The sequence below is a fragment of the Haemaphysalis longicornis genome, unplaced genomic scaffold, assembly GCF_048455015.1.
Source record: "Haemaphysalis longicornis isolate Haplotype H1 unplaced genomic scaffold, Haemaphysalis longicornis Haplotype H1 scaffold_1, whole genome shotgun sequence".
NCBI classification, from domain to species: domain Eukaryota; kingdom Metazoa; phylum Arthropoda; class Arachnida; order Ixodida; family Ixodidae; genus Haemaphysalis; species Haemaphysalis longicornis.
In genome coordinates this window covers 287,776,212-287,788,457 of record NW_027526203.1, presented here as the reverse complement: position 1 = coordinate 287,788,457, position 12,246 = coordinate 287,776,212, and the positions used below count along the sequence as shown (strand labels likewise).

Below are 12,246 nucleotides of genomic sequence, written 5' to 3'. Positions count from 1 at the left end.
TGCGCACCTTAACTTTAGCCCGCCGGACAAGAAAAAAAATCCTCGCGTATTGTGCGCACATTTGATACAGGAAAGGCTGCACCAAAGCTACTGCTCAAGCAACGCATCACATACTATGTAGACAGAAAAAGCGTACATTTAGCAAGTAGAATACACTGACTGAAAGGCGAAAGTCACAATTCACTAACAAAATTCAGTTGTGAGAGTACGCTCATCCTTGTTATTTCTTCCTTGTCCTTGTATATTTTGCGCAATCACTGCCATGGAAAGCTTCGTCAGTGTTAGAGCGTAGGAGCTTCATGGCACAACGCGCATTGCCGTGAAGCTGCACTGAAGGAAAAACCCCGCGTATTATCCGCACCGCTACTTTGCCACTGAAATTTTCGCATTTTTGGTGCGGGTTATAAGCGCGAAAATATGGTAAGTGCACTGTCTCTCCAGGCCTTCGCAACTCAGCTATCGGGGAACATTTTATTGAACAGGTAATTTGCATGCAATGACAAACTGTAGGAGCGAGATGTTACCACCTTTAACGTCCACAAAATCTCTGCATCTGTCGCCAACTCATGTGCCTTGCATGCAATTACTGTGCTGGGACCGTATGGACAGGTCCCATGTTGCCATTGTGCTTCGCAATCTGCTGATGGATTTTTAGTGCAGACTGTCGCGTCAAAGAAGTGTCAAACATTTTTCCACATGGCCAGCATTTTGAATGATTTGCGCATGTTGGGTCTGGCGAAACCCTGCCTCTGTATGGGTCCTTGCTCAGTCACGACTCTGCTGATAGGTGCAGTTCCTGGGAATTATGAACTTCAACAATGTCCTCATCCACCATTTGCCGCATAAAAGCAAACGCAGAAGGATAAAATGAAGCGCAGCTAACAAGCAAGCATCCACAGGCTAGGCTAACAAAAATCTGCTAGATGTGTAATAACTTTGTGCAATACACTGAAACTTGATGGTTAAAATCTTTGCTACATTAGCTAGAACTTACAATCCATAAAAAACACTTCAAATTCTTGTGACAAGATGCACCCACTGATTATCACTACGAAAATCAAAGGTTTATTTTAACCCTTTTAGACGCTATGTACACAACTGTGTACATGTCAATCCTGTGGTTTTTTACAAAACGAAATACCAAAACTGAAAGTTTTCGCTAGTTTAGCATAATTTTGTAACCTTTGTCTAACAATGAAGATTTTAGGGACACCTGGCGGCGCACGTGACGGCTTCAGCGGGTGAGCTTTTCCTACTCTTTCTCCATGTTCCCTCAAAAGACTTCTTCTGGTCCTAAAAAATATAGAAACAACGCATATACACAAATATATATGTACGTAGAAATATTCAGCGCTAGTTGACGCTCCTGACCTCTGTGATGCCATGTACACAATTCTGTACATCACTGTAAAAAAAAAAAAAAACTAAGATTGTGTTGGGGCCAGTAACCTGCCAATTCATCCTATTCGGTGAGATACAGTGCATAGAAACGAAAAAAAAATTTGTAGGGGGAGATATATAGTGAGCAGCGTCTGAAAGGGTTAATGACTGATAAAAATTCCAAAAATTTCAAGGCCTTCAAAATGACGCTTCTAAATTACAAGGTTTTCAGGTTTTCAAGGAACTGTGCGAACCCTGCAGAAAACTCGACTATATGTGACCTTAAATGTGTGCTTTCTGCTAATGTAAACATGTAAACATTCCAAATCTATGCATTTTAATTATTTAGGATAGCAAATGCAGTATTTTCCTGTGCGTGCAGACGATGACTGAAGTAAAACATGTTTCAACCTCCCCCCCCCCCCCCCCCCCCTTTTTCTCTCTCTCTCTTGCAACGGTGCAACAAGGACAACGATCCAATTGTAAAATTCACAGCCGACACGCCTCGGTTCACTTCGTGGTCAGTGACAGCACACAGTATCCACGTTTCGTTTGCATTTTGAAAGTAATCTGGAGGTCAGACACAAACGAAGCCCAACAGGCCCGCGTGACTGACCCCGAAAGGGGGTCACAAACCCAATTTTGTCACACACTAAGCATCAACTTTATGGGCTGAATGAACAAGGACTAGGGAAGGACATTCAAGGACAAACACGTTTAACAACTGGATTATTTTTGGTGAAAAAAAAAAAAAAAAACCTACATAACCAACACATCTATGCACGACATCTTGGGATACCAATATCGGCATACCCAACATACATGTGCCTTCGATTTATATAAACATGTGACCTCAGTAATGCCACCTCATTAATAAAATGGTGATGCATGGACGACTTACGCTTTCTTCTTTGTGCCCAGAGATAAGAAAAGCTTTCACGATTTTTATTGAAGTTTTATCGGGCTGAATAAGGATGGCTGAATAAGATGACAGTGCTATCGAAGCATGGGGTGTGTTTACACGTTAGCATGCGAACTCAGATGGGTATCCTGTACACTATCTTTTGAACACACTCAACAAACTCGTGTTTGCGTTGTGTCTGTGCGGTCGTTTCTGAAGTCATTTTTTCTTCAAGTTTCTGTTTCACCCTTGACCACACACTTCCTATTTTGTTTTCTGCTGAAAAACCACTATGTAATTTCCTGCCATCTTTTTTAGCCTGTTAGAGAGGTTGTGTATGCATAGGATAACAGGCCTTTCAGGGTTCTTCCTTCAGACTACTTTTTTTTTTCTTTTTATCATTGTACACTCCTCATTCAATTTATATCCCTCATTAACCTACCGCATGAAGCCTGCAATATTGTACGTGGGTAACCTGCACCTTGCAGTTGGGCAACCTGTTGACTGCACGATTGGTTTACCAAGTGAAAACAAGACAAACAATCCCGACACCAAGCCCGAAACAGCTATCCCATTCTTAACAAGCTTGGAATGAATGGAGGCGCAGCACAGAAGAAGCTGTCTAGCAAAGGGCAAGAAGGACCTGCAAAGATGATCCTGCTCAAAACCTACCTTGGACTTGAGACTGCAGCTTCATGTTGACAGGTTCTTCAGACGTAAATTTCGGCACTCTGGCCAGTATTTCAGAACCTTTGGCTGCGAGAGTGTTTACGTATGTAAATGATTAATTGTTTTTGGTGCCAATGTCGAAGACGAAGTTTTGAAAAAGAAGGTGCTAAATTCTTTTATATCAAGAAGCAGAGCGCTGACCTTCATGTCAGAATAACCTGTCAACAAAAATGTGAAATGCCTTGACGTCGAATTGGGTTTTGAGAGCACGATCATCTTTGCAGGACCTTCTCGCCCCGCGCTGGAAAGCTGCTTCTTCACTACACCTTCGATCATTCCGAGCACGTAGAGAATGGGATAGTGGTTTCGTGCTTTGTGTCTGAACTGTTCCAAGTCTTGTTTTCATTCGGCGAACCATACACTCAACTGGTTGCTCGGCTGCAGCAACCAGGCAGCCGGGCAATATTACAATATTGGATACTACAAACTATTAAATTAGAGCCACATTCCTCAGGGAACAAATCTCGTGGGGATCAATTTTCACTTCACAAACGATTTCCGGTGGCCTGACAGTGATTCTATGAGCCGCACTGTCAAGTCAATCCACAAAAACTTTGCAACTCATAGGAAATGGTATAAGAAATCGGCAAGGAGGTTCCAGAAAGGGGAATAGCACTTTCACAATTGATTTTCCTGCTCAATAAATTCGTGTAAATGCACCCAGAGTGGTCAAACCATGGCTTAGGAATTTCAGACTTTACCTGCACAAGTAATCACATAATGTTTACAATGCACTTCAGTATCCTATTAAGAGGGGACACGGCTCTTAATAAAACTTCTTTAATTTTTAAGTAAACTCTGTGAAACTTGCCAGCCTTGCTGCTTTTCCCCCACTTATTTCAAATATGCTGTTACTTTTTCAGTTGGTCAATTAGTTCCCAAGATAATTAGAGATAATTGACCATTTTTGAAGGAACAATAGACAAAACAGGGTTAGTCATAAAAATGTAATCTTTACATTTTCCAACACTATGAACCCTGGTGAGTGTAATAAGAGAAGCGGTTTCTTGATGCACCGCTTGGAACTAATTTTACAGCTCATTAAACTTTGGTGGCACCTTGTGGCAAGGAACCATTTTGAGTGCCCATTTCAAAGACCAAAGATTAATGAGCTGTAAAATTAGTTCCAAATTAGTTCACAGTGTTGGAAAATGTAAAGATCACAGTTTTATGACCAACCGTGTTTTGTCTATTGTTCCTCCAAAAATGGTTAATTATCTCGGGAACTAATTGACCGAATGAAAAAGTAACAGCATATATGAAATTCAGTGGAGGAAAAGCAGCAAGACTGGCAAGTTTCACAGAGTTCACTTAAAAATTAAAAGAAATAGTTTTAATAGCCATGTCCCCCCTTAAGAGTGACATCACGAAGTCCCAGTTAGAGTTCCTTTATATAGCCCCTGTAGGGAGCTACAGTTACGCGACCCTCTTCCACCCACAGTGGTCAAACCATGGCTTAGGAATGCCAGACTTTCATCTGCACAAGTAATCATATAATGTTTACAATGCAGTTCAGTATCCTTTTAAGAGTGACATCATGAAGCCCCACTTAGAGTTCCTTTATATAAAGCCCCCGTAGGGAGCTACAGTTATGCAACCCTCTTCCACAAGGAATCCAATGCTGCACAAAAAAGCCCCCCCAACCGAAGCACCACCGACCACACTTTGGCCGCCAGCGTGGGGGCTCCTGCATGCCCAACAAGTAAAAGTAACTCTTCTGCGTCAATTTGGATTTCAAGATGGTGGATGGTCACGCAACTCTAGCTTCCTATGGGAGCTACAGTCGAACCCACTTATAAATTCAGCGTGACTCGACTGTCACACTGAATTTGTTCGTTATATCTGAAGTTCATAATAAGTTTTATTAATAAGCCTTTTGTGCATGTGAAACCACAGCATGCATATGGCAGATGCACAGACGCGGCCACGGACATCACCTGCACGTTGGCTGCAGCAGTGAAGCTACTCAGGCAAGTTTACTGCTCTCCCACCAGAATGAAACTACTGGTCCAAACAAAGCCGCAATTATAGGAAACTGTTGCTAAAACTGTGCTATGAATCATCATTTGACCTCTTTTAACACCTTTCCTGCCCACACCTATTCAAATCGATAGTATACTATCAACGCTTTCAGGTTCAAATTTTGACGTTTTCTCATTCGAATTTGGCGCTTTCCCAGTACGCTCTAAGAGCTTGCGCCATCTACTGAGCAGTAAAGACACATCCTCTTTCGAGTCTGGCAGTGGAATTGCCGAGGATTGAAACGGAAAAGGAGCAGTTTACAATTGCATATACAAAGCCTGGAAACGCCTCTGAAATAATAGCACTACAAGAAACGGGCACAGTAGTTAGGTTGCTAGGCTACAAAGCTTTCCAATACGGTGATGATTCCAAAACGGCTGTCTTGGTAAACAGAAATCTGCCCGCCCATAGAACCCAATTTGACAGTGTAAAAATCCCCCATGACTTTATAACAATTCTACCGAAAATAAGGGGAGAAACAACTTTTAATACTCAACTTATACAGTGCTCTGAAAGCTACAGACCATAAATTTAATCTTATTTTCACTAGCGCATAAAGAAGCCAGACCTCATGCTCTCATCATAGTGGGAGACCTTAATGCACATCACATGGCTTGGGGGTACCCAACCTGCAACCCTAAAGGACGAGACCTCTGGGATCAGGCACAAATACATCACCTCACACCAGAAACAGAAGTTAACCCGCCAAACAGAATCGGCAACAGTGTACAGCGAGATTCCGCCCCTGACCTCACATTCACACTACACATAAGGAAGGCCACCCGGAATGTAACAGACACATCTCTCGGTAGCAGCCACTATAGTATAATGCAGGCTGTACTTATGCTAACACATAAAATCACACACGTCCCTTGGCAGAAAACCCTCACAAACTGGGACGACATCCGACAGATCCGAGAATTGAGCGACGAACTATTAATAGCATTGAGAAAATAACATGCATAGATCAATGGGTCGATCAGCTTTTGAAAGATGTAAAAGTCGCCACAAAAATCCGGATCTGGAAATACCCTCTGAAGCGGTTGACCCACCATCTATAGGAAGCCTACAGAAGCATACAAAAAATATGGCAAAAAAAAAAAAAACTGCTAACTCATAATTAAACTATCTAAACTTGATAAAAAAATAGAAAGGCATTCAACACACTTATCTCAAGATCAATGGGACCAAATTTGCGAGTATGAGGAAAACATGGCAGCTCCTCGGACATCTGCTTGACCCAGATCACAGCAAAACTGACCAGAGTCACAGACTGACTAAAATAATCCAAGCTTTCCCAGGCACTGACGAGGAGGGGACTTGATAGAACAAGTTAGAAAAACCTACCCCCCCCCCCCCCCCCTGGAACCCCAAAATCCCTCCCCCAGTACAGCGGGCAACCAAACCTGGTGATGGGCAGGGAAATAACTGAGGCAGAGGTACGTGCGGCAATGCTTAAACTTCGCTCAGGGTCAGTCCTTGGTCTAGACTAAATAACCAAGATGGTGTTGAAGAATCAAGATGACGAGTCGATTACTAACATCATGAAGTTTTTCAATCAATGTTGGAAAGAAGGCATCATCCCTCAGGCATGGGAACACGCAAAAGTTGTATTTATTCCGAGACCGAGCAAACCCTTAAATCTGAAACACCTAAGACCAATTTCTTTAACCTTATGCTGGGGAATTGTGATGGAACATATCATCCTAGCGATATTGACACAGCACATACAAGATACATAGCAGCTCCCTCACACAGTGATAGGCTTCAGGGCCGGACTGTCTACGCAAGATATCCTGCTCCAGCTATCTCATGACATTATAGCCCCTTCAGATAGCCTAGACACCGCGGCAACCTTGGCACTAGATCTAGCCAAAACTTGTAGCAATGTCACCCACGCTGCCATTATGGAAGGGCTAAAAACAACCAACCCAGGAACCCACACATACAACTACATCAGGAACTTCGTTACAAATAGAACTGCAGTACTTAACATAGGAAGTGTCACCTCGAGCACTATTTCACTTTCAGACAAGGGCACACCGCAAGGGGCAGTGCTCTCCCCTTTCCTATTTAACCTGGCAATACTGAACATTCCCAAAAGGCTAAACCTGATCCCCGACTTGAAATTTCGTCTGTATGCAGATGATATCACTCTGTGGATGAGAGACGGTAGCGACACATACGAAGAGGAAACATTGCAGAAGGCCTCACAGGTGGTAATAGAAGAAGCGAAGAAGGCAGGATTACCATAATCACCAAATAAGTCTGAACTCCTTCTAATCCCCCTAAACGAAATAAACAGCAACTCCCCAACATTAAAATACACATAAACATCAGTCCGATTCCAGAGGTCTCATCACTAAAAATCCTAGGCCTCCAAAATCAGAACAACAAGGCAAACACTAAATTCCTCCAAGCAATCAAAGGACATTTCAACCAAACAATCGGTCTGATTCGCCGACTTTCAAATGGATGCAAAGGTTTAAAAGAAGAGGAGGGGATCAGGCTGGTACGAGCGTTTGTCATCAGCAGAATAAACCATTCTTTGCCCTATCTAAACACAAGCACTGCAGAACTGAACAAAGTGAATCAGTTAATAATAAAAATATATAAATCCGCGCTGCACCTGCCCCTGTGCACCTCCACAGCCAGACTCGAGGGACTAGGAGTGTAGAATAAAGCCAAAGAACTTATCGAAGCCCACCTGTTAAATTAATATGGCCGATTATCCAAAACCCCAACAGGAGTACACGTCCTGCACAACCTAGGTATCAAACATCCTGCTAAACAAACTGGCGCACTGCCGATACCGCATGACACGCACACAAACCTGATCATTAGACCAACCCCAAGAAACATGCATCCCCCACATCACGTAGGGCGAAGAGAAAAAAGAGCTCGAGCTCTCCAGACAAAATTTGGAAGCAAGTCCAATGTCGTGTATGTTGATGCAGCTGAGTGTAAACACCACGAGGCGTACGCAATCACTGCAGTAAGAATCCTTTAGATACCACAACTATCAAGACCTTCAGTCCTTTAGATACCACAACTATCAAGACCTTCAGTCTTGAGACAGCGAAAGAGGCGGCAATAGCCATAGCACTTTCACTGCAACCCACCCCAACCACAGTCATATCAGATTCTAAAACCACAATTCAAAATTTTGCTGCCAGCTTAATCTCCAAAGTAGCACTCAAAGTTTTGAACCAAAATCCCCCCTTGTCCCCTGAAGAACTGGTCTGGAGACTGGCACACTCTGGCTTCGATTGAAGCGAGGCAGCTCACAAAATGACCCGAGGCCTCACCACCCAAGTGGGAGCTAGCCTATATCCAAACCATGGAGCCAGATCTGCAAGGGACAGACTAGTGTCTTACAATGAGATCACGCAACATTACCGCCTCTGCCTCCAGGTCTACCCTCCGGCAGAAAAAAACCTAGTGAGCAAGCACACGTCTGGCACCTCCTACAAACAAATGCCTTCCCAAATCCTGCAAGGCTAACACATATTCACCTGTCAGTATACCCCACACCTGATTGCCCCCTATGCGGCGCTCCAGCCAATCTATCTCACATAATATGGGCCTGCCCTCAAAATAACTTTCCCCTAATCACATCTGAGGAGCAGTGGGAGGAGGCACTTCGTAGCCCAGACCCACGCGTGCAAACCACCCTGGTCACCCGAGCTACCGACATCACTGTTCGGCTTATGCCTGCAGCAACAAGTATCCTCTGACCAAAGGAAATGCTTAACAAAAATGTGTTTCTCTCTCTCTCTGCGCACCGTGATTTTTTAAAGCCCCACTGGTGTCGTGTGACAGGGTGCTCGGATGATACCGAGGGGTGTTGACATCGTGCGCTACAGCACTGTGGAAACGCTGCATTTTTAGTGACTTGGACGATTATACACGCGACTTTTTAGATGACATTAGCAGCACTGACTCGGCGGACAACCTTTTGTCATCGGATTTCAGCACTGAAAGTGACAGTGTGCCAAACCCACAACCTTGATACCCTTGTTCAATGCAAGCCCCAGAAAATGTAAAAGTATCGAAACTGCGAATTTTGCTGCAAACAAAAAACAGTGGAGCAGAAAACCAATGTTTTCTGCAAAGCATGTGCAGCCAATGTATGTTTCGAGGAACTGCTTTGCACACTGGCACCAAACTCAGTAGTGCTAAATTTTTTTTTTTTTTTGTCAGTCAAGAAATTTTACAGTTAGGTGTTTGATATTTGCAGAAGTTTTGCACTGACAGTATATGTACAAAATGTATACCTTAAATCTTTTGTGTATATTTTCTCTGTAGAGCAACACTAACATTTTGGTAACTTTTTTGTTTGTCCCAAGACTTTTATTTACAGGTTTTTTTTTTCTCTCTTTTTTTAAAATAAACATTTCTGCTTTGAACAATCACCACTGCGAAGTAAATTTACTCTTCTTTAATTTGATACCATACACTTATATATTGCATATTTTTTGCGACCGAGAAAAAATTGTTCACTAGACTACCCAAAATCACTGCTCGTCCCATGGGCAGGAAAGTGTTAAAAGCAGCCATCAAATATCAGCTGTGGCAGTTATGGCTCCTCCAAATGCTTTCAAACCGCCGCCACTGGTGCAAATAGCGCCAACTCAAAAAATAGCGCAGCGATGACCGAAAAGCACGGAGCACATCGCAGTTCACTTCGGCTTTATGCCGCAAGTTCAGATTTCTTTTTCTCTCTCTTTCTCTCTTTCCAATCCTCTCTTCTCTCTCGGTCGTGCTGGAGAAGAATGTACGAGCGAACAGGAACAGAGGATACCAACCTCAAGCATAGTTAATTCAGCAGCAGAGCTGTAGCTTTTCTTCCACCATAACTGAAATCATCCAGCCACTTTGTCCTACCACAGGCTGAAGGGGCTCAGGGTGGGGGTGGAGACACCACGCACAATTTTCACGTATTGGCACCATGCCAACACCAAAATTCTGCGAGTCCTGCCAATCGTCTTTCCTATCTCGAGTCCTGCCTCTTGACACCATTCCCTGCATGTGCGGGCCCAGGAAAAGGGGGGGGTGAAACCTTGAACCCACAACTGCGACTTTTTTTTTTGCTACATCACACTTCACCAGCACGGAGTGGCGATAAAACTGGTAAGTGGGACTGCCTGCCGCGGCCAGGTGAGGAACCCGAGCTGCACCCTCACGCCCGTTTGTTGTATCTGGAACTTTAAGGGGGCCATGCAGACAGAATAAAAGCTTGGTTCATTCCAAAGATTGCCTCGTTAGAATCATACTGAAACCACCTTTTAATGCAAACTTCGCTCAAATAAGGTGTATAATTAGGAAAAGGGGGAATGACCATGCGACTCAATAGCTCATTTGCGGCACTAAAACCTATAACGTAATATGCACAGCTGTGCGATAAGCTGAGGCCAGAAAAAGCAAACGCAAGTAGGCAGGGCTTATAAGCTTGCAGAACGAGCTATTTTTGCTTCAATGTAATGCATATTCATTTTATAGCAGTATGAATGGTGGGGTGAAAGAATGGATGTTACGAAAGTACACATAAACATAGAAGTGCCGGTGCCTACTGCTGTCGGTACTGCGTGCACTATGCTTATTATAGCTGCACAGCAGTCCGGCACTTTGGGGTTGTCTCACGACACTGGCCGATTGGCATAAGCGGCATTGTCTTACGTCACCCTGTTTGTCGAGCATACCGAATGTTTCACGAAACGATTACTTGCAACCGCAACAAAAACAAGCCAGGTGCAAATACGGTCAGAAACAAAACGAGGGTGAACAGCGGTCCTGCACAGTATGGTGGTGCCATCTAGGAAGACTGATGGTAAATAAGACGCTCCGGAGTCCACTGCACAGTAAACGGCATACTAACTTTCGCTTGAGGACCTGTTTTTGTTGTGTCATCGCAGATGTCACAAAACACACGATTCAGCAGGAGAATTATATTTTAACTTAAATTTATTAATTTCTGAGTGAATAAAGCATCCTTTGCTGCCGGACAAGCGCTGCGGGCATTATAAAACACTAAATCTTTCGAATAAAACAAGCGTATTTTGTCTGCATGGCCCCTTTAATGCCATCGCCTTAGTGAAGGGGTTGGCGGTATTTTTCGACCCTCAGCAAGGCATCAGACCCCATTTTCCTCCCCTTCTCACTTACAATCTGAAGGCTGACATGCAGTTTTGACCTCAACCTCGTGGTATTCTTGCTGAAAATAAACATTAATATGATTTCTATTCTATATTCCAGTTTGCTACACTATGTTCAATTTTCCGAAATTTTTTTTGTTTCCCTTATTCTGCCATCCGACCCCCGACTATCATGTAACTAGGCCCTCCACCTCAAAAGGTTGCCGACCCCTGTCTAAGTGCATACTGTGACAGTCATGCCATGTTCGTTCGTTACAATCGAGCCTTCGTTATAACTGCAGCCGTTATAAGTTGGCTCGACTGTACATAAAGGAACTCTAGTCCCAGTGGATGATTAGCAAGACTGACGTCGATCCCTTTCCCTGCTTACCTTTTTTGAGCGGAGCATCCACCTTGAGAGGCAGGGGGGGCTCAACTGTTTGCGTTTGTGAAGGCTCAATTGTGGCTGCTGCAGAACCATCATCGTCAAATTTTACCCAGGAGCTCTTGGGCAAATCCCCCTGCGGGGAGCGCTCCCTGGAGGGCACAGGTGGAGCTGGCTGAGCATCGCTGTCAGGTGTCGGCTCGGGCTTGGATTCCACGCTTTCAGACATGGCTGGCCACCCTTTAGAAAAAAAAAAAAAATCGAGTCATGCCTGTTTTCTTGCAAGAATGGTTGCATAAGATACGCACTGCAAGAACCAAAGTTCAAATTTGGCATTGAATGCATACACCAGGGCTGGAGGTAGGTACACCACAGTAGAAGGTTCCGCATAGCGAAAAGAGTGACACTCATGCGAGGGAAAAAAAGAGAAGTCAGAATTAGCTACCCGTGCTTGAAAAGCCCCGCTAGACAATATATAACAGCACAACAGATAAAACAGAAAAAACAAGGTATACAAGCAAGAAATAAAACAGGGAAAATAAACAATGTTATTGTCATTCAGATGAAAACAGCTGTGAGACCACCTAGAGCTCCCCCATTATTATACAGTAAGCAGCTTGGGACAGCCACTCTTCCCGAGTCATTTACAACATCTGCGGATGAAGCATATGAGCAAGGCACCCCCCAACTGGTAG

The 12,246-nt window shown here is 43.8% G+C and overlaps 1 protein-coding gene across 2 annotated transcripts in view; it reads right to left on the bottom strand.

Annotated features, from left to right (window-relative positions):
- Positions 1-12,246, bottom strand: part of LOC144147543 (uncharacterized) — a 51,395-nt gene that overhangs the window by 34,273 nt on the left and 4,876 nt on the right. For both annotated transcript variants that reach the window (XM_077679568.1, XM_077679569.1), the window contains one exon: positions 11,558-11,791. In XM_077679568.1, coding sequence (XP_077535694.1) covers positions 11,558-11,780 — 223 coding nt within the window. In that variant the 5' untranslated portion in view covers positions 11,781-11,791. The remainder of the gene's footprint in view (positions 1-11,557; positions 11,792-12,246) is intronic.